At 36.6% G+C, this 22,024-nt stretch overlaps 2 protein-coding genes and 1 long non-coding RNA gene across 6 annotated transcripts in view; 1 reads left to right on the top strand and 2 right to left on the bottom strand.

Annotated features, from left to right (window-relative positions):
* LOC129798529 (uncharacterized) overlaps positions 1 to 22,024 on the top strand; it is a 68,641-nt gene that overhangs the window by 16,589 nt on the left and 30,028 nt on the right. The gene's annotated exons all lie outside the window — the stretch shown is intronic.
* The window catches only part of LOC129798501 (protein Wnt-5), a 63,272-nt gene that overhangs the window by 16,980 nt on the left and 24,268 nt on the right, over positions 1 to 22,024 (bottom strand). For all 4 annotated transcript variants that reach the window (XM_055841683.1, XM_055841682.1, XM_055841684.1 and 1 more), the window contains exons 3-4: positions 17,197 to 18,523; positions 16,844 to 16,928 (exon numbers count right to left, since the gene is read on the bottom strand). In XM_055841683.1, coding sequence (XP_055697658.1) covers positions 16,844 to 16,928; positions 17,197 to 18,523 — 1,412 coding nt within the window. The remainder of the gene's footprint in view (positions 1 to 16,843; positions 16,929 to 17,196; positions 18,524 to 22,024) is intronic.
* On the bottom strand, positions 4,262 to 11,091 carry LOC129798488 (uncharacterized). Its single transcript, XM_055841647.1, has 5 exons — positions 9,592 to 11,091; positions 9,146 to 9,259; positions 9,021 to 9,086; positions 8,873 to 8,941; positions 4,262 to 8,793 (listed from the first exon to the last, which is right to left on the bottom strand). Exons 1-5 carry the CDS (start codon positions 10,802 to 10,804, stop codon positions 4,541 to 4,543), a joined length of 5,715 nt encoding a protein of 1,904 aa, XP_055697622.1. The 5' UTR covers positions 10,805 to 11,091; the 3' UTR covers positions 4,262 to 4,540.

The following is a 22,024-nucleotide window of genomic DNA, read 5'->3' as shown; positions in this document are numbered from 1 at the left end:
CTTTTGAAAAAAGCTCTATTGAAAAGGTAGCTCAATTCAAAGGGATTTCATTTCTCCAAAGAGTACATCAACTCCAATGCACTTAATGCACATTTATTGCAGATGACACTTGTTCATAATGTGTCTATTTGCTTAGCAGCTATTGCAAATTTTGAAACTATCCCTACAATTCTACTTTGTCTTTCTCAATCTTACCTTAGTGAGATCAGTGTGATTGTAAATTTTTCTATGGACTGTAAATGGAAAATAGCTATGAGATCTGCACTCTCGAAGGATAACACACTGACGTTGGAGAGTGTTATGGAATATTCCATGAATAGTATATTTTTCCAGGGTGAATTTTCAAAGGATATAAATTTATTTTTGCGGATAAATGTATACTCAAGTTTTTTTTTGTACCTCGACCACATGGAGATTGCGAAAGGGTTGTCTTTTTGTTGACTTGTAGAATGCACACGTAAATATAAAATAATCATGTTTTTTTTTTTTTGATATTTGTGAAAAGAACATCTAGTGCGGAAGAACAAAATGTTTAGATATATGGGATGAATTGGGCTGAGAGAATCAGAGGGAGATCAAAAGTTTTCTGTTTGTTTGCAATTTTCTGCCATAGTAAGGGATTTATGACTATTCTCCCATCGTCATGTCACTTTTGCATACAACGAATTGCATAATGCTCTTAGAGGATATGTTGGAATTTTTCCCATCTTTCTAACTCAATCCACACACATTGTGATGGAAAACAATTCGCGGGGTGGAAATGCTTTTTTTTGTATAACCCATTTTATACTCTGGTAGACTTTTCCTGGGGAATGCTTGTTGTTATTCGTCTCAGAGAAACTTTTCTACGTCACGTGTGTACTTTTCTTGTGTGTGAACCAATCTCTGGTGATTAATATAAATTTTTAATAAGACTTTTCCTTCTTTGATACACGATGTTTGGAGGAATTTGTTTGCTGGAAAAGAGAGAGTGTTAAACGGTGCAAAAAACATGAGGAGTAAGGGGGAAACCTTTTTGCTATAAGACCAAAAGTAATGTCATGAAAGTTTGTAAAGGGATTTACATTTATTTCATTTGTAAGTCAAAAAAGAGCGAAGGGATTCACTTGGGATGTGCCCAGACACTGGAGAAGGTCACGGTGGAAATGGTTAAATTTTCAGGTGTGTGATTATTCAAGAGGAAAGTTGAGAAGAGGGATTTTACGGGAATTTACTCGGGAAATGTGTGTTCTTGTAAGAAGATCAACATTATACCCATAAACTTTTCTCAGACTTTTATGCTCGTTTCTGTAACTAGAGACAATTTTCACAGACGATATCCCTTCTCTATGTGAGGATCATACTAAATTTTCTATGCTCAGATTAAGCAACAATTAATGCTTTAATGCTTTAATTTTTCCCGGGGCATTTTCATTGTGTGGCAGAGGGTTTGTGTTTTTTTTTGCAGCAATATCCATTCTCTAAGTTCTCATGTTGGTCATGTTGTACAACAGAAACATTTGTGAATAATTAAGGTATATTAATTGGTGAATCATTTACATGGGATTTTGATACTTTTGGGCTAAAAATTCGTTGCATTTGCCTGGGTCACAGCTATTTAAAAAAAAAAGAGATGACAAAGCGTCCCAGCTTTGCGAAATGCTCGAACTCACGAGAAAGTCCTCTTCGTTAGCATATTTTTTGTACGCACATAGGGTTACTGAAGATTTAATCGTGTTTATAGACAATGAGAAAGCCATTAAGAAATTATTTAACCCATTCCTTACCATGGTATTATACATCATACGCAAACTGAGTGATTTTAGATGATTTATTCTTGGGTAATTGTTATCTGAATTGCTGTAGAGAATGAATTTTTAGCTACTTTAGTCCTTCAATTAATTGGAAATTCATTTTGTTGTTCTTTTCTCGCTTTGTGGAAAGTCATGCAAAATTTTTGCACAAAATGGCGGATGAAAAATTTGGCATTCCGTCGAATTTGTTCAAATTGGCCTTCAGTCTCTTTCCTAATTTGAATTCCGGTTGCCAATTTGTGCTCTTGGATAGTTACTCTATCTAAATCAATGGAGTTTGCAAAGAATTAATGTAAAGAATTTAAATTCAGTGACCGTTAAGACGTCCCCGCGCCCCCATAATAGATAAAAATTCTTTCTTTTTTAAAAAAAAGTGCGAAAAACAATTTTTATCATTAATTTTTAAAACAGAGCTATTACCGTTACTTTCCCAATCCATCACCGATTATGACCGATGCAGTCGGATTCAGAATTTCAATACCTTTCCAAAAAATCCAAATTTAACCAATTCGGTTGAAAAATGAGACTTCCAAAGAAGTTGACCTTTGACCTTCAATAATTCAAAATGGCGAATTTTCCGGCCATAGGTATGTTTGGGCGAAATGTTCACCCGGACTAGCTCTAAAACATATCCGAAAATCATTGAAAAAGCTTGGGCCAATTTTTTGCAAAAATGGAAAAACTTTGTTTTTCGGGAATGTTAATAAATATGGGATGTAAAATTATTCAAAAATCGGTACTTAACCGGTTCATTACCGATTATGACCGATGCAGTCGGGTTCAAAATTTCAATATCTTTCCAAAAAATCCAAATTTAACCAAATCGGTTGAAAAACGGATCCTCCAAAGTGATTGAACTTTGACCTTCAATAATTCAAAATGGCGAATTTTCCGGTCATAGATATGTTTGGACGAAATGTTAGCCAGGACTAGCTCTAAGACATATCCAAAAATCATTGAAAAAGCTTGGTCCAATTTTTTGCAAAATTGGAAAAACCTCATTTTTGACCTATTTTTGAGGGATAGGGAACGTATGAAAGGGGAGGGGGGAAAATAAAGAGGTTGGGCACGTGATAATGTCATTTGAGGAAAGGTCACCGAAGACCGGAAGTCGATATCTCTTACCGTTTAAGCTCCAGAACAGTGCAAAGTTGAAAAAAAAGTCGATTATATAACTGCTCTCTCTTTGAGTTCGAGCAGTAAAAGTATACATATAGCGTAGTTTTGAGGTTGAAAAATGCATTATTTATGCGAAAAATTTTCACAGGAGGATGGGAAATGATTCATAAATACCACTGTGGTGAAATTTTTTGCCATTCAATGTGATTTATGTGTGAATTTTATTTTTGAACATGCAATTTTGCTCTGATAATTTTTGTCAATAATTTCCTCTCCAGAATTACTCTATCACTTCAGTGAAAAATTGGTGGATTTTTTCAGCTAAATATTGTGTTATTTTATGTGGAATTAATTTATTTATTATACTTTTGGGGCAATGTTTCAATTGGAACATAAAATTCTCATTGAATTCCCCATTCAATGAAAATTCTTCTACGTAAAATCGTTTTTTTATAACAAACTTACACAATCTTGTGTTATACTTTTTTCTATTAACCTCTGGAGAATAGAATCATGGGTGCAATACCTTCAAAATTAGTTCTGTGCCACAGACAATGGGGATTGACAAGAAATTTTATCCCTTGAGGCCAGCCAGAAGCAACAATTACACTTTATTTTTCATGCTTCATAGTGTTGATGCACAATGGAAAAAAAAGTCGTAGAGATGAATATTTCTCTTGTGTCTCCTCAATGTCATCCACACATTCCCTGTGCCTGGGTAAAAATTCTTTCCGCATTTATAGACCAACAATATAATCATTATGCCTCAACCATACGTCCGGAACAAATTAGAGAATTTGAAACCGAAAAACAACCCTAAGGTCGTTTATACATTATGCAAGGATCAGAAAAAGGGAGAGAGAGTGAGTCTTTAAATGCCTGGCGGCGTCCCTTGAAAAACTTTGGTTTTTATTCCCAGTTTTTCTCCCTCTCTGTTGCTGGGATTCTGGGGCTTCTCAAATAAAAGTTATATGCTTCACAGTTGCTGTCCAGATAAATTCATTCACGGATTGATTGTTTTAGTTTTAGTATACTTAATGGCTAAGGGATGAAACACATTGGCCGTCAATTTTTTGCCATCAATTCAAAGTACAACCGTCAAAATACGTACTTTGCAAAATAGATATATGCAATTAAATTGTGAGAATTTTGTGAAATTTTTGTTCAATGTTAATTATATTTATGTACAGAGTATCGTTAATCAGAGTCCACCCAGAATTGAACTGAAGACCTCTTGTCAACTAGACGAGTGCTCTGCTAACTTAGCTATTAGAGGCCACATGTTCTGCTTGACTTGCTGTACGACCTTAACCAATTGTGTTGAACAACAAAATTAAACGTCTTTAATACTTTCCAACAAATCAATTTTATTCAATAACTGGACAGAAATTCGCGTCTTATTTCTACCAATACACTTTTCATACTGACAGCCGTCACGATCGCCTCTCTCCGTTCGCCTCTCTCCGTTCGCCTCTCTCCGTTCGCCTCTCTCCGTTCGCCTCTCTTCGTTCGCCTCTCTCCGTTCGCCTCTCTCACTCTCTCTCTCTCCTCAACCCTGCAGGCAAACACCTCCGACTAAATCCCATACTTCCTACAGACACATCTTCCGAACTTCCAAAAATCTAATCTTAACTCCTGCATTCAACATGATCTCCCCCCGAATTGGGCCGATCTTTCGGCTTCAATTCATCGTTGAGCAATTTGGGAGTTCTGAGGATGATTAACTTTGCTACTGGTCGCTTAAACACTTTATGCTCATCTTCAGTTCGGACCAGAACCACTCGAACTTTTCCATCTTTCCCGGGGTACAACTCGACTACTCGTCCAACAGGCCACGTATTACGCTCCAGATTAGGATCCACGATCATAACACGGTCTCCAACTTTGACATTTGGGTTGTTGCTGTGCCACTTGGGTCGATGTGTCAGTGTTGGGGTGTAGAACTGCAGCCACTTCTTCCAGAAGATGTCAGTGAGACGTTGTGATTTACGCCATTCCTTTCGAAGTACAAGGTCTTGATCGGTGAAGGTTCCAGGTGCTTGTAGTCCAGACTGACGGTGGATCAGAAAATGATTGGGAGTAAGGACTTCATTTGCATCGCTGACTTCAGCTAACGGACGTGAATTCACTAGATGTTCAGCTTCTGCTAACACAGTCTGCAACACTTCTTGACTTGGAGGGTGTTTGGAGCTCCCGATCGCTAGCGAGATTGCCTTTTTCACAGGAGCTACCAGTCTTTCCCACGTCCCACCCATATGGGGTGCATGAGGAGGGTTAAACTTCCAAGTCACTTGACGTTTCGCAAGAGTCGACGTGATGACATCATGTTTGATTTCGGCCAGAGACTGACGAATTTCCCTTTCAGCTCCTTTGAAATTCGTTCCATTGTCGGATAATATTGTTTCGGGTTCCCCTCTTCTTGCCATGAAGCGACGGATAGCTAGTATACAGGAATCCGTAGTTAAATTTTCACATAATTCTAAGTGAATGGCGCGGGTCGTCAAACAGGTAAATATTGCTCCATATCGTTTCACCTCACTTCTCCCTGTTTTGACATAAAGGGGTCCAAAGAAGTCACATCCAGTATGAGTAAATGGATGTACATGTGCAGACAGACGTTCCTCAGGAATTTGGCCCATAATTGGTACATTCGGTTGTGATCGTGCTTTCTGGCATGTGATACAATCCATTTGAATTTGTTTTAATGCCTTCCTTCCGGTAATAATTTCAAAGCGTTGTCGTAACTCTGCCATCACCAAAGGAGTTCCCCAGTGACCAAGTTCTTGATGATAATGGGTCAACATTAACTGTACTGCCCGATTTCCTGCATGAAGCAGGATAGGATTTTTGAAGTCTTCGCTAGCTCGTGGCATCATCTGAATCCTACCGTAAGCACGAATTATTCCGTTCTCATCCAAACCTGGATTCAATTTATAGATGGTGCTTTTCTTTGAAAGCTTAGCGTTTACGTGTCTATTATTTTCGTGGTTCTCCAATGTACGTGATTGTGCCAAACACTCAAATTCTGCATGAAAACATTCTTGTTGTGTCTGTCGAATTATGCATCTCTCGCCACCCTTGTAGTCACTGGCAGTCAGAAATATTTTTCCGTTTGGTTCTATTAAGTTATTAGTTCTGCGGCGCTGACGACAGGCATCAATGAATTTGTACACATAACCGGCGACTTTTAGCATATGATCCCAACGCATATAATTTTCCGGATCCAATACTGATTCGTGCAACCTGTCGTCATCTGATGCTGTCGGCTGATCTAAGGTCACAACGTTTATCGTTTCAAAATCCAACTCATCTTCGTTTTCATCTATTTTCGTGTCCCGAGTACCGGGTGCAGCCGGCCAAAGGTTCTCATCTTTCCACAAGAATATCGGGCCTTGATACCAAGTTGATGTTGCACTAAATTCCACCATGCCGTTCCCTCTTGTGGCTTGATCTGCTACATTTAACTGACTGGGAACGTATCTCCATGTTTCAGGATTTGTGAGTTCATTTATCTCGCCTACTCGGTTCGCGACGAAGGCATTGCGACGCAGAGGATCTCCTCGAATCTGACCCAGCACTACCATAGAGTCAGACCAAAATACCTTCCGATGAACAGTAATATCAATGTATTGTTCTATTGTTTTGGAAAGACGACTAGCCATCAAAGCGGCTTGCAATTCCAATTTGGGAATGGTCAATCCTTTTATAGGTGCGACACGGGTACGAGCCATTACAAAGCTCACATGAATGTGTCCGTTTTTCACAAATCTTAAGTATGCAACAGAAGCAAAGGCCTCACTGCTTGCATCTGCAAAAACATGTAGTTCTACTGAAGCTGTTCGGAAACGTAAATCCGAATAGCATCTCGGAATTGAGACACGAGGTAAAAAGGAAAGTTGCTTTAACCAGTTCCTCCATTCATCTCCAAGATCAGATGGCAACTCATCGTCCCATTCTATACCGCGTTTCCAGATTTTTTGTAGAAGAATTTTTCCGCAAATGATAAAGTGAGCAATCATACCCAAGGGGTCGAAAATTGACATTAAGATACGAAGTGCTTCTCGCTTCGTGGGCAAGTCTGTTCCTTCAATTACTTCTTGCTGGATGCAATTTATCTTTACTTTGAATGTAAAGCAATCAGTTTCTGTATTCCACCACACACCGAGGATTTTCTCAAAACTACTCTCAATGTCTAAATCTTTGTCATGAATATCACGGCATGATTCTTTTGGAAGACCACTCAAGATCTTTTGGGAATTGCTAATAAAGTTTCTGATGTTGAATCCTCCTTGCTTATGTATATTGATGACTTCATTTATCAGTTGAATGGCGGATTCTTCATCATCTGTGCATCCCAAATAGTCATCTACAAAATGCTTTCGTATAATTTCATCTACAGCTGTAGGATACCGATTGATGAACTCCTTAGCATTTTTGTCCTTAACATAGGCGGCTAATGCGGGGCTACATGCTACTCCAAATGTCATGACTCGCATGCGATACTCTTGTGGAAAAACATCTCTTTTGTCTGCCCGCCAGAGAACACGTTGCGCATCACGATCTTGTTCTCGAATCACTATTTGATGAAACATCTCTTGAATATCACCTGCGAAAGCGTACTGTCCTTTACGAAATTGCAACAGAATTCCAGGCAGGTTATTCATCAAATCGGGACCCTTCAATAGGCAATCATTGAGAGATATCCCATGTGCCTTCGCTGCCGCATCATACACCAGTCGAAGTTTCCCGGGTTTGTTAGGATTTGTCACGCCGAAATGTGGCAAATACCAAACCTTTCTTGATTGTTCTGATGGTGACTCTACTGGCTCAAGATAGCCACTGTCTATATAATGTTCAAACTTTTTTGTGTAATCCGTTTTAAACGCTTCATCTCGGTCCATGCGCATTTCAATTTGTCTAAGACGACGCCACGCAGTTGCTCTAGACTGGGGTAGTGGTGCATCTGTGTCCTTCCAAAGAAGACCTGTTTCAAATCTTTGCCCAACACGTTTTGTCGTTGATTCCATAATTGATAATGCATATTTGTCCTCCTGACTTCTGGGTTTCTCGATATAGACCTTGACACCGAAATCTTCTGTACTAAAGGATGTCTTGATAATTTCAGTGAGCTCGTGAATTTCACTCTTATTCGAGTTTCTCGACATATGAGTGTATTCGGGGTGACGTCGTCTCCCCCCATCTGAGCCACTAATTACCCATCCCAAAGCAGTTTTTGAAGCTACAGGATCCTTTAGAGGACCATGTATGAGATCATGAGTGGCGATAAGGAAAGCATTATCCTCACCAAGAAGAATTTGAGGTGCTTGGTTAGAAAATCCAGAAAATTCTATTGTTTTAAGATAGGGAAATTGATTAATCAATTTCTCTTTATCCACACGCACCTCTGGCAAGATCAAATCGGACATGGTTCGTATATTTCGCAACTCATACCATTTAGCACCCGGAAATACTCCTCTTATTGCAAGTGTTACCTCCGTGGTGCTGTGAATTTCTTTACTTGAACCATCCAACCACATCAGTTCCATGGAGGCCTGAGTACCAAATACGCCCAATCGACGAATTAAAGTACCATCAATTAGACTAACTGATGAAGCAGAATCCAGTAAAGCCAGAATTCTAACAATGTTACTCTTATCAGGAGCAGCAATCTCTACTGGTAACACCCTGAGCATTACTGTTGCTTGACACTGAGACGCACCGGCAAATGCTGTGTGCCTTCCTTTGGACTGAAATTCTACCAAAGAAATTTCCTGAATATGATTTTGGTCTTTGGCACATGACTCAGATGACGTTTGAGTATTTTCATTCTTTTCATTAAACATTCTTTTTCCAGAATCAGATGCTCCGAACAAGGACACACCTAATACATTAAAATACGTTTTAAAACCTTATCTACTAACACTTTAGATTTCGAATCACCCGTATAACCGATTACTCACCACTTGTTTTTTCATCAGAACTGACGATCTCAGTCGTCGTACCTTGGCTTGTATTAGTAATCGGTATACCTGTTTAAATAAGACCAGTTTTACAATTTCAAAAATTGTGTGTTCAATTTTTCACTTTTTTTTTTTATTTTACGCTTACCGAAAAGGACACCATCATCTCCCCCCGTAAGCGTACCCTTTGAACTGCAAGACTCTTCAGCCTCACCTATGATAAACACACAATTACTTGAAATTCTCCCATGGAGATAGTTTTCCAAGACTCACCGGAAATTTTTGAAAATAACCCTTCCATTGTGAGTAGTTTTCGTCCTGATGGATCGGTCACATCCACAGGGATCTCCATATTTTTCAGATTGTTTGAAACCTTAGTGTTAGTATCTGTGAAACATTTTTTTTTTATTTCAGTTTTATTGTTTCTTTACATAGTTTCTTTTTTTTTTTTACATGTCAATGAGTCATTGCCAAAGATCACTAGTAATAATTTTAATTCAATCAAAATTTTAAACTTTCAAGATAAATCCAATAAAAATTTCAAAGAATTAAATTCCAATATGTAATTTACTGAGTACAAAATTCAACCAATTTAATTTTAATTTTACTTCATTATTTTGTTTAAAGGTTAATCTTAATTTTTAATTCACAACAAAGGTTATCAATTTTAGTTTTACGTTCTGTCTTGAATGATCATAGTCTTATATCTTATTTTTTACCTGTTTTATCGTTGTCTTCTTTTTTCTCGTCTTCAAATTTAACGGACTTCTCTGTTCCATGCAGCAGGCGATGATGCATTCGCTTACATCCATCTAATCCACAAGTGCGGCGGCGAACACAGGTATTTAAGCGATGGTTTCGGCCCAAGCATCCCCAACAGAGACCCTTTGCAAGTTTGTAACGCTCCTTTACCGTGGATTCCTTCAATTTTGGACACTCATTCGTATAATGACCTTCCTCACACACTGCACATTTGTAGCTCTTTGTTGCAATTTGGGTCGTCATAACCGCTGCACTGCGTATTTTTGGTGTTCGTGTATGTTCCTTTGTCTTCTGCTTGTTTCCAGTTGATGATTGAGTTGAGAGTGACGTCACTGGCAAAATATTCAAAGAAATTTTCGATTGGTCGTTCAGCCAAGTTGCAAGATCCGTCACAGAGTAATTTGGAATTTCTTTGGCCCTCATTGCCCAAAGCATCCTCATGGTTGGAGATAGTTTTCTCTCAATATCATTTGTCACCCATGGAGAGTCCATATAACGTCCTTTGTCCAGCCATTTCAATCCAAACGACAAGTTTTCTACGATGGTTGCAAATTTGACAATACTCTCTGGATCACCATCTTTTGGGTCTGGTGTTGAAGCTATGCGAGCCATCATTCGATTTATCACTTGTCTTGGATGTCCAAAATGCGACTGCAACACGTTTATGATGTCTTCTGGTGCTGCTGCTGTAGCAATGAGGGTTTTTACTCTATCCCGTGCATCTCCTTTCAGTGCTTTGGCCAATCTCATGGTGTTTTCAGTGGCTGTGAAATCGCCATCCTTAGAACTTTGTTGAAACATGGCATAAAATAATGGCCATTCTTCAGGGTCGCCGTTGAAATCTGGCAATTCTTTGGCTACGGCTTGACGTGCGATGAACTTGCTGACTTGCTTTTCTTGATTGGCGATAATTGTGGACATATTTGCAATATGCATCGATAGCTCATTTTCTTCGTTGGTTGTAGAATCGTCTCCTTTCTCTGAAATCTCGTATTCCTCGTTAAATTCACTTGCTTCACCCTCAATATCATCATCTGACGCCTCAAGCTTTTCCTTAAGCTTTTCGAGCTGCTCTAATTCCGCCATTTTGCGTTTTTTGGCTTCTTCAATTGACCGGAGACGCTCAGCATTCTTGCGTTTTTTCTGCGTTTTTGGAGTGGACTTAAACATTTTTATGTTGGGTCTCGAAGGACCTTATGTTGAACAACAAAATTAAACGTCTTTAATACTTTCCAACAAATCAATTTTATTCAATAACTGGACAGAAATTCGCGTCTTATTTCTACCAATACACTTTTCATACTGACAGCCGTCACGATCGCCTCTCTCCGTTCGCCTCTCTCCGTTCGCCTCTCTCCGTTCGCCTCTCTCCGTTCGCCTCTCTTCGTTCGCCTCTCTCCGTTCGCCTCTCTCACTCTCTCTCTCTCCTCAACCCTGCAGGCAAACACCTCCGACTAAATCCCATACTTCCTACAGACACATCTTCCGAACTTCCAAAAATCTAATCTTAGCTCCTGCATTCAACAAATTGCATTGTGCACTTCAATAGGAATTTTTCCTATCTGCACTGAGAAAAAACTAGATGATTTAAGTGTCACTTGCTCTGATTGACGATTTTCTGTATGCAATTAAATATCTATATAAAAATTGAGAATAAAATAGGGAAACAGTGCGTAAGAATTTGCATTACAACTTTCGCGATGAGGCAAGGCACTCAACATAACTCCGGTATCACACTTCAGAATTTCACATTAAAATTTAAATGTGTTTCACATTATTACATAAATGGTACATAGACTTGGGCCTAAAAAGTGGTAGCAAGGCGTCCCAGGCTTTGCGGAATGCTCGAAATCGTGACTTAGACGCTATATCTCAAAAGTAATTTCGCATCATTTACCGTTTACAGGTTCACAACTAATTTATTTAATTGATTGAATTACTCCAAAGATCATTTAAGATATTTTAGAAATAACACAATTGATTTTCTGATTAAAATTACTTGTCGGTTATGAATCGATAATAAACGGGTTCATAACCGATTGGAATCGTTTCAGTCTTGTCAGAAATTTCAAGACCTTTCTTACGAGCTCAAATATGGTATCATTCAATTGATAAATGCGCTCTCTACAGTCTTTTTAACTTATGACCTTGAAAAACCGATTTTATGAATGATTCAAAAATGAAAAAAAAAATGAATATATATATTGGTCTCTCTGTGGAGTTCGAGCAGTAAAATTGATTTAAATCAATTAAAAGAGCATCAATATGATTGCTCATTAAATTAGCAAGTTAATGATAATTGAGCAAATTAATGAGCAAAATTCTCCAGTTCTCTATTAGTCACTAATTTCTAATAAAAACTTTTGCACTACCTGATCATCTTACTATACTTTTGCACATGAGTTCCCAACTTAAGTCATCTGGAGGAAAAAGGACATGAGATTTTGTTAGGATTATAGTAGGTGAGATTGTTAAAAATCTCACCTAATATTATATCTTAAAGCCACCCCTTGCAATATTGTCATTGATATTTTCTACAAAAACCATGTTAAGAATGCGTTAAGAGCCAATTTCTCGCCTACGACCTTTTCTTTTTGGTTAGAGGACTCCTTTTACGCGGTAGGAGCAGAACTTCCTCGTTTTCACTATGATTGCATTTTTTTACTGAAATGATGAAATGCTTAAAAAACGAAATCAATCGTCTGACAACCCACATGTCATCAAAACGTTTTTCAATTCTAGCAGATGTGTCCTGACTGAATGAGCAATGTCGAGTGATTCTAGAAGTTTTAATGAGAAATTATTTTAATGTGAAATTTTATAGTGCAAAAACTACTTGAAAGCTTGTGATATTTAATATGAAAATCGAGTCAAGTTAATAGGTATGCCTTTCTACTCATCGCTCTCTAAATGTCAAACATTTTAGTCACAAACGCACAAATTAGTGACATTTTACTGTATATCACAATTTTCACAGCATTTTTGGTATGAGTCTTGACTTATTGTTCTCCACTTTTGTGATTTCTGAGATCAAATGATTTTGTAACTCTCCTATCATCTAAAGAGTTATATTCGAGAGATATTTCAAAATTTAGGGTAGTACTGAGGTATCTGGGGGATACTAGCGAATCGGTAGTATCGATAAATTTGTATCTCTAAGATTTAGTAAATGACGGCTTTTAAACATTATATTGGATTATTTATTATACCATTCCTAAATGAATGTAACTGTTGATAAATACTTGTATTCGGTACAAACAGTGCAGCTATCGTTACAATTTTTCAAAATCGACAGTCGATACTATCGAAAAAAAGTTATCATGGCACCCCTATTCTTTTCAGACTTAGGGGTATAATGATAATTTCCCAACAGTAAAGTAGATATTTGTCGACACTCATATTATTCCTGAAATGTCAGGACATGCAGTCTGGGAATGCGTTCATGACATCATAATTTAGACTTGCCGATACTATAGATTCGACCGATTCGACAGTATCAAATTGTTACTAAAGTTATTAGTCGAGACACACTTGGGGAGATTACTGCAGATTACAAGAAATTGTTATCTTAGAAACGAACCATTAGGGGGATTTTTTGAGACTCACCGGTGTTGTACACAGTAGGGTAAGATGAGATAATTTGGAATCTAGTCTAATTTTGAACTGTGAGATTTCCTAACAGTTTTAGATAGCATAAGGAGAAAACGACGAAGATGTACTCTTGAATGTAAAGTCCAGTACTTTTTTGTGGTTTTCTTTTTCTCAAATAACGAAATAGTCAGAATAATAAAATTCCAAAATAGACATGATTCTAAATTACTCAATTTTACCCTAGTGTGTATTTCGAAATACCCCAATTTAAAGGAACCTTGACGGCCAGTGTGGTTTAGCCCTTAGAGTTACTAAAACGTATTTTCCAGCGTTGAAATCGAGTTTTATTCTGTTAGTGATTTCACTTCATATTTCAATTATTCTTTCATGGCAAATTTTCTGTCCCCTTTCCTGTATTTTTCTGTTCAATTCTGCGTCACATGAATGGACTTTCCAGCTTGGAGAAAAATTCAACGGTAGTCATTCGATGCGGTGGGTTTTGTAGGTTTTATAGTCTCCAGGGGATATTTCAGTTAATAGATTTTCCGCTGATTTCTATCATTGATACAAATTAGGCGTATTATCACAGGGAAATTTGTCCTTGGGGGAAGTTTTTCTCTTGAAATCAAATAAATCCCCAGCAGAGTGAAATATCTCAAGGGGTTAGTATCCTTTCTTTACTGTAACTCAAGGGATTTTTTGTCTCTATCATAGTGCCAATAAATGATCTCAGTGATGATGTGGAAAAGCAAGAACAAAAAAAACGAACCTACTGAGCCTCGAGTGAGTTTCTCATGCAGAAAAACGTGAGAGGATATTGAATGGTGCAGGAAGAAAGGGTTAGGAAGCCCTATCTCAACAGTGATTGGCTATATTGTATAGTTTAAACTGATAAAATGATGAACCTCGCTTTTCTTCCCCGTTAAAGACTACAACGTCACAGTTTTGCATTCATTAAAATGTACTTAAATCGCCCTTCACTGAAGTTTTCCAACAATCCCCTCTAACTCTCCTGTTTTTTTTTGCGTCATTCTGCAATAAGACTTGAACTGTGAGTGTTGTCGAAGCAAACTGAGAGCAACTTTAGAAACTTTTCTCATATGCTATGGGGTTGAGTGAGGTAATAACACAAAAAAAGTTATTGAGAGTCCTTGGGTACAGAAAGAAAAAGAAGGAAAAAAATTAAAAATACAACAAGTTGCAGAAACAAAAACGGAAAGAGGGTGAATTTGAATTAAAATTCGATTCTCTTGAATTTTTAGTTAATTAAAAAGTCATCAATCATCCAACATGCTGATAGATTGTGTTGTTTTCCTTATGGGTCGTTTTTTTCATTCTATTGCCCCGGGCATTTTTCCAATGAGGGAAAATGTTTGATTTATAGAATTTTTGATTTAAAATGTAAAATGAGAGCGAGAATTCGTTTTGGTGTTCATTCATGTACAAATAATTTGTAGAATGGTCAAAAGGATGCGCAAAGTTTCTGAAGCAGAAATTTTTTATTTTATTTTGTATTTTTTTTGCGAGAAAATTCTTTTGGAACATTTTTAGAAAAGTTCAGCGAAAATTTCACGCTCAAGTTTCCCTCCCAAGGAGGTGAGAGACAGAGTCTTTTGTTTCTCAAAAGGAAAATAACCATTGTCATGGAGAATGGATGAATAAGTAATGAAAACAGAAGAAAATATTCGGTAAATTTTTTGGGGTTGCTGAGAAAGTTCGATGTTTTTCGAATCAAAAATCTTAAAGAAACTTATGAATCGTGTGCATCGGATTAGATTAAAGTGGGGTACCTTTAAAATTAAGTAAGTAATTTTAAAATGCATTTTTTCTCGCATACTTGAGCTGGACTCTATTATAAAGTTATGATAAAATGACTTTAGCTCCACAATTAGTAATAAATTGATGATTCTGGTTCCTTGATTTTAGGACCTAGGAGCAATTATAAAAAAACGGTATGCGACTGTAATTCTTTTTCCGAAGTATTAGTTCTTTTTACTGTCTGTCTACAGAGCACTACTACTGTAATAAATTGTAAATTTTCAGATTTGTGCCTTGGGATAACTTTGAAATAAAGAATAAATTCACTTTGAATTACTGTTGGCAATACTATTCTGAAGTGATATTTCTTCAGAAGACCCATTAGACAGATCGACAAGGATTTGCCCGAGATCTGGCGGGAAGGTTATGTTTGAGATCTTTCGGACAAGGATTTGTCTGAGATCTGGCGGACATGATATGTTCGAGATCTGGTGGAGAGGATTTGTCCCAGATCTGGCGGACAGGATTTGTCCGAGATATGAAAAATAAGGATATGTTCGAGATCTGGGGGGCAAGGATTTGTCCCAGATCTTACGGACAGGATATGTTCCAGATCTTTTGAACAAGGATTTGTTCGCGATCTGGCGGACAGAATATGTCCGAGATCTAACGGGCAGGATATGTTCGAGATCTTTCGGACAAGGATTTGTTCGAGATCCTACGGGCAGAATTTGTGCAAGATCTGGCGGACAGGATTTGTTCGAGATATGACGCAAAAAGATATGTTCGAGATCTTTTGGACAAGGATTTGTCCGAGATCTGGCACACAGGATATGTTCGAATTCTTGCGGAGAGGATTTGTCCGAGATCTGGCGGACAGGATATGTTCGAGATCTGGCGGACAAGGATTTGTCCGAGATCTGGCACACAGGATATATTCGAGATCTGACAGACAGGATTTATCCGAGATCTGGCACAAAGAATATATTCAAGATCTGGCGGACAAGAATTTGTCCGAGATATGACGAATAAGGATATGTTCGAGATCTGGTGGACAAGAATTTGTCCCAGATCTGACGGACAGGATATGTTCGATATCTGGCAAACAAGGATTTGCCCAAGATTTTACGGACAGAATTTGTGCAAGATCTGGCAGACAGGATTTGTCCGAGATATGACGCATGAAGATATGTTCGAGATCTTTTGGACAAGCATTTGTTTGAAATCTGGCGGACAGGATATGTTCGAGATCTACTGCACAAGGATTTGTCCGAGATCTGGCGAACAAAGAAATTGTTCAAGATCTGGCAAACTAGTAATTTGTTCGTTATTTAGTGTACTAGAAATTGTTTATGATCTGGACTGCAGGTAATTGTTCATGAAGCGGCAAACAATATCCTGCACCAGTAAACAATATAAAATCATAGGGTCACTAAACGTGATCTAAACAAAAATCCTCTAAAAAGTTAGACTAACATATTATTTTATTGTTAATACATATTTATTAAGTTAAAAGAAGTTTAAAGTCCAAAAAGGAGTAATTTTTGAACAGAATTTCGTGATATATTCTGACAGAAGTTATCACGACCAAACGTTAAATACGTTAAAAATCACGATAATCAAGATAGTTTATTAATTATTTCTGAATTATTTCTTAAAAATACAAATTGGAAATTTCATTCTTATTTTAAAGGTGCCCCATTTAAAATTAACCGAAAAATATACTTTTACGACTTTTATTTCTTATTTCCCAACTGATTGGAACAGGTCCATCAAAGGCCTAAATTAATACTACTACATACGCAGCCTTAAATGAAACGAACATTTGCAACAACTCAATAAAATTCAGAAGATACATACCAATGCTGGTAATTGGTCCGAAAACTGTGTCATCATCAACTGTTGAACAATTCCACCTGCGATTCTTGAATTGATGTTTACATTCCTGCAAAGATGAAATTGAAAATGATGAGAAAATATTTTCCTTTAATTTTCTCCTGTTGGAAATTTTGTGGTGTTGTTGTTTAAGTCCCACAAATTCGCATTTAATTTTCTGTCTGTTGGAATAAATAATGAAATTTTGGTGAAAGTGAAGTGCAAAGTTTGATGGGTTGGAAGATGGGGGGTGTATTGGGAAAGAAGAAGACAAATGGGGTTGTATTTTGAATAACATATTTGAAGGGTGTGTAAAATATTCATTCTGGTAGTTTTACCTGAATAGCTGAACGGGCACCTCGACTGATGGCTGGCATGATGCTGGTGTGCAGAACACAGAGTTTCTGCTGTCCATAGCTCAAACCACCCACTTGATGGCAGAGACTTGGATTGATGTCGATGGTTTCTGTGTAAATATTTGGTGGATTTATTGGTTGGTTTTCAATTGAGTGACTCCGTTCATTTCTTGGTACTCGCTGGAGTTTCTTGTTATTTCCAGGAGGGATTTCCGTTGTGACGTTTCTGGCCATTTTTCTACCCTTTCTATTGCGCCATGCTGTGGCCAGAGTGCAATTTCCAATGACTTTATCGTTAATTTCCTTGCACACTTTATTCGGTTGTTTCTTGCGTTTCTTTTTCTGTTGCTTCTTGATATCTTCATTGGCTCGAAGGGGTTTTTCTTTAGATCTCCGTGGAGATTTTGTAGTTGGAAGATTTTCGTGATTGATTCGTACATGGGGAGTGCTACTGTTTTCCGGAGCAGCATTGATGGGTGTCTGATCATTCTGGAGGAAGACCTGAGGAACTATGGTGACTTTTTCGTGATTAATCAACAATTCAAGATCACTATCATCCATACGATCTTCGTCTGTATCTCGTAGGATATCTTGGGTCTTTGGCAGAGGATCTATCTTCAATGGTGGATTTTCTGTAGTATTTCCGAGACTATCTCCTGAACTTTTGACTGTACTGTTAGCAATTGTGTCATTGTGATGCCTCAGGGAGGGAAATTGTACGAATTTACTTTTGAAATTGCGATCATGCTTAGTGAGATTGTGCAGCATCACAATGTGACGCTTGAGATCGTCGATATTGGTGGTTGTGGCTGAATCACGAAAGATTGAACTCTTGCGGGGTTCTTTTGTGCTCTGTTTCAATGCCATTGGGATAATGTATTTGCGATCATTCACCGACATCATCTGCTGATCACCACCCGCTGTTTGATCACTGGCCGGTGGAATTTCTTCAATTATGCGAATCTCGCGATCGTAAACATTACTTATCGATGCACTCGTGATGTATTCAGTCTTAATTGTTGATGCTCTCTCAATGGTGCCCAGCAATTGTGATGTCGATGGTGTCGATGTTGGCGGTGTTATTACTTCAATACGACTCAATAGTCTCTGCTTCCCCAGCAATCCGGTATTTTGGGGTGCTATTTGGAGATTGTCAATGGCATTTGTCGATGGTGATGAATTTCCCAAGTTACGATTTAGTGTCACGCCATTGCTCTCGTCAATTGTTAAATTCATTGATATACTTATGTTGGAGAGTGTTTCGTATTCGTTTTTGAATTCGATAAATGGTGATTTTATTCCCAAACATCTGAAAAAGTAACAGAGTTTACAAGTTATTGGCGAGAGACAAGTTATTGGCGGGTTATTCTTTTTGAACATTTTTTAATCTTGGCTTCTTGGACTTGGCATAGTTAATTGCTGTGCCATTAAGCTGCAATGGTTCAACCAGCAATGGACTATTTTCCTGAATGAACCAGAAGTATTTCGGGCCTTCTGGATCCCGTTTCAACGCTGAAGTATCAGACCACCCTTATTCTTTTTGATACCATTGAACCAATTTTTCTCTTTCAAAAAATGGGAACGTGTATCAGATTAAGAGAAAATTGTATGTTGTATAAGATAACTGGTATATGTCATAGCTAAATTTATGATTATAATAGGAAAACTGTTATAATCTTCCCCAAGTGTGTCTCTACTAAAATAAAAAGTCTGGAAGACTTTTAGATAAGATTTTATGCACCAAAAATAATGAATAATCTTAAGTGGAATAGTTTAATTTAAAATCTGGGGTGACATGACTATTTATTTTCGATACTATCGACATAGACTATCGATTCTGAAGAATTTAAACGATGGCTGCACTTTCTGTAACTAATATATATGTTTACCAACAATCTCATTCTTTTAAGAATGTCCCCAAGGAGCATTTATCGCTATAAACGAGTAGAGATGTCTGACATCTATACGAAAACGATGGCGAAGACTTTACAAATTTCTTCTATATAACCGCATAAAAGAGGCCCATATTCGGGTAAATTGGGAATTTTTACAATATAACAATTTCTTATTTTATACATAATCACGTCATCATGCACGGTAAAATGTATCGATTATGGCTAAAAAAAATATAATCACTCTTTAATGTCAATATTATAACTATCGACTAAAGAACTGTCATTTTCTTTATATTTTTTTCTAAGACTTGCTCAAATATTTTTCTTGAATGAACTTTTATCGTGTATGAAAGTTTAATGTAACGACTGTTTTCCGTTAGAGGACACAATATTAGTGAACAAAATTCCATTCCCGACTTGAAATTCTCAGGGGGAAAGTTATAAAATCAAAAAGATATCATTTAAAAAGTTTATGAATCTTAGGTTTTAACTGAGCGTAATAATAGAATACAGCACTTGAAACACAATTCTGGATAATTATTGGCACACATTAATGTTTTTTGAGGAATATTTCTTTTAAATTGTGTTTGGCATCACCTAATTTATGTAATATTCCACGCCATTAACCTTTTTTATTCCAATAAAATAAAATAAAGTTATTATAACGTGAAAAAGTAAGAAATAAAGAAGAAAACAGGTCTGTACATATTTTGGTTATTATATTTACATTATTCTGTACATTGTATACAAAATATAGGTTCTTTATAATGCCCAATGCTTTTGTTTTGCAAACATGTTATTGACATTTCAATGAAAGTGAGTGAAATCTAGATCTAGTCATCTCGCTCACTCTCATAGAAAATTTAGAAAACATGTTTACAAACAAAAGTTATTGTGCGCTGGGCATAACAATTCTATCACTACACATTACACAAAAAAAATATCAAAACACTAAAGGATTATGTTTTTCATGAACTTTTTCTGCATTCTAGGCACTATTTCTGTAATTTAATTTCACGTCAAATGGTTAGGAATCTGTTCTAATGCTTGTATTTTCGATACACTGCAATTAAAGAAAGAAAATGTTAGCTTTCGCAAACAAATTATTATTTCACTATTTTTCCATCAATTACACTTTGTCAAATTTAATCCTTTTTATCTAAATATATACTCGGTCTTACTGCACACGCTGGCACACTTCAGGACTCTAATTTATGTTAAACGCTACTTTTTCACAAATTTTTACTCGAAGATGACTATCTGCTTAGTAAACAAAGTAGAATTTAACAATCTGGCAGCGTTTTACAAAAAGAAGACAAGTTGTACAGAACACATTACGGAACAAATGTAACTAAAATATATAAGAACATAATGTTCATAGAATTTCATGAAATTTTGTGAACATAACAGCAAGAATATGTATGATAAATATACTTTCGATATTTTCTACATAGATTTAGACATTTTCACTCAAAAATAGATTATATTATGACTTGTTTATGGATCTAAAAACATTTAGTCGTAATTTTATGGGGTAATACCAATATATTAACTGTAATTTATCAAATAAAATGTATTATTCTTATTAATAGAATATAACTGATATTTTCTATAAAATTTTCAGTTATTTCTTTTGGTATACAACGCACATAATTTTCAGATAATACACTTCTATTATGTTCATACATTATATTTTTTTAGAAATAATACGATTCCGTTGAAAATATGTTAGTTACATTTGAAACATACATAATTTGGATATCAAATGCTGCTTGGGAATTAATGGTCCAATAATGCGTTAAAGGTCGACATTCACTTAATCTAACAGATATATATTTATCGATAAGATCGATTCGATAGTGTCGAAAAGTTATCATTCCACCCTTGATATCTCCTAATATCTAATATCTTAATGACTGGAGTACGTAAGGATCTTCTGTTAGAGTTGTGGTAGGTCTCATGACAAGCTTATGACCATGTCACATGTAAGATTAATATTGAGATTAATACTTTCTGAACTGCGAGAATGGCAAAAAAGATAGAAAGTGTTTTATCTTGACTCTCTCTCGCGTTTCGCTCGAAAACTGACCGAATCACAGTTGACACTCATGGAAAATTGCTCGAATTGCTTGTAATACGATTCAGAAAGCAATTAATACGACTCAGAAAGCAATTAATACGATTCAGAAAACAATTAATACGAAAAGTAATATCTTACTCATCGTATTACTCCACTAGAGTGTACTCTTTCTTACACTCATGATTTTCCATTTGAAATTTTGCATACTATACACCTCTCTTTCCTTTTTTTCTTACTCTTAGTACTTATCTTACATGTACACCACGCCTTAGAAAGCTTTCTTAGAAAGAATCTTAGAAGGAACTTTAGTTTCACAAATTAAATTCTGGGCATTAAAGAGTTAATAACACCCTCAAGCGAGAACATGGATCGTTTCACAGCATTGAAAATTCGTCTGAATAACGCTATTTATTTGTACCAAAATCACTTTTTGATGTTCCTGCAAACTTTATAAAAAATTCACTTGAAGTATGAAGTATAAAGCTTCTTAAGAGGTCAGAAGAGATTCAGAAAGGGCAGTTGAGCGTTGCAAAAAAAAATCCTTTTCAATTTTGAATGCACACGAAATTCTTTTCAAGCAATATCTCAATTTTACTTGGACTTTTTTTTAAAGGAATAGTTTTCATCCAGTAAATTCATTTAAAGGAAATATCCCGAGCACAATTCAAAATGCACTTCAATGGGGATTTTCTATAAGCTTTGGAAGTAAAGTTTTTAGCTTCTGGATCTTATGAAAAGATTAAAATCCATTTTGTGATACAGCTTTACTGTTTTCAAATGTCTCTCAAGATGTTCCTTTTAATTGAAATCAATCCACTTACAGTATTTTTCTATC

The sequence above is a fragment of the Phlebotomus papatasi genome, chromosome 1, assembly GCF_024763615.1.
Source record: "Phlebotomus papatasi isolate M1 chromosome 1, Ppap_2.1, whole genome shotgun sequence".
NCBI lineage: Eukaryota > Metazoa > Arthropoda > Insecta > Diptera > Psychodidae > Phlebotomus > Phlebotomus papatasi.
The sequence above is the reverse complement of the archived record's forward strand: the minus strand, read 5'-3'. Positions and strand labels throughout refer to the sequence as shown.

Excerpts from the sequence above, each read along its gene's own strand:
- LOC129798488 (XM_055841647.1), bottom strand. The coding sequence starts at position 10,804 with ATGTTTAAGTCCACTCCAAAAACGCAGAAAAAACGCAAGAATGCTGAG. Across the intron at positions 9,260-9,591 it reads AGAAGACAACGATAAAACAG|ATACTAACACTAAGGTTTCA; the intron begins GTAAAAAATAAG and ends AATGTTTCACAG. Across the intron at positions 8,942-9,020 it reads AGATGATGGTGTCCTTTTCG|GTATACCGATTACTAATACA; the intron begins GTAAGCGTAAAA and ends TTATTTAAACAG.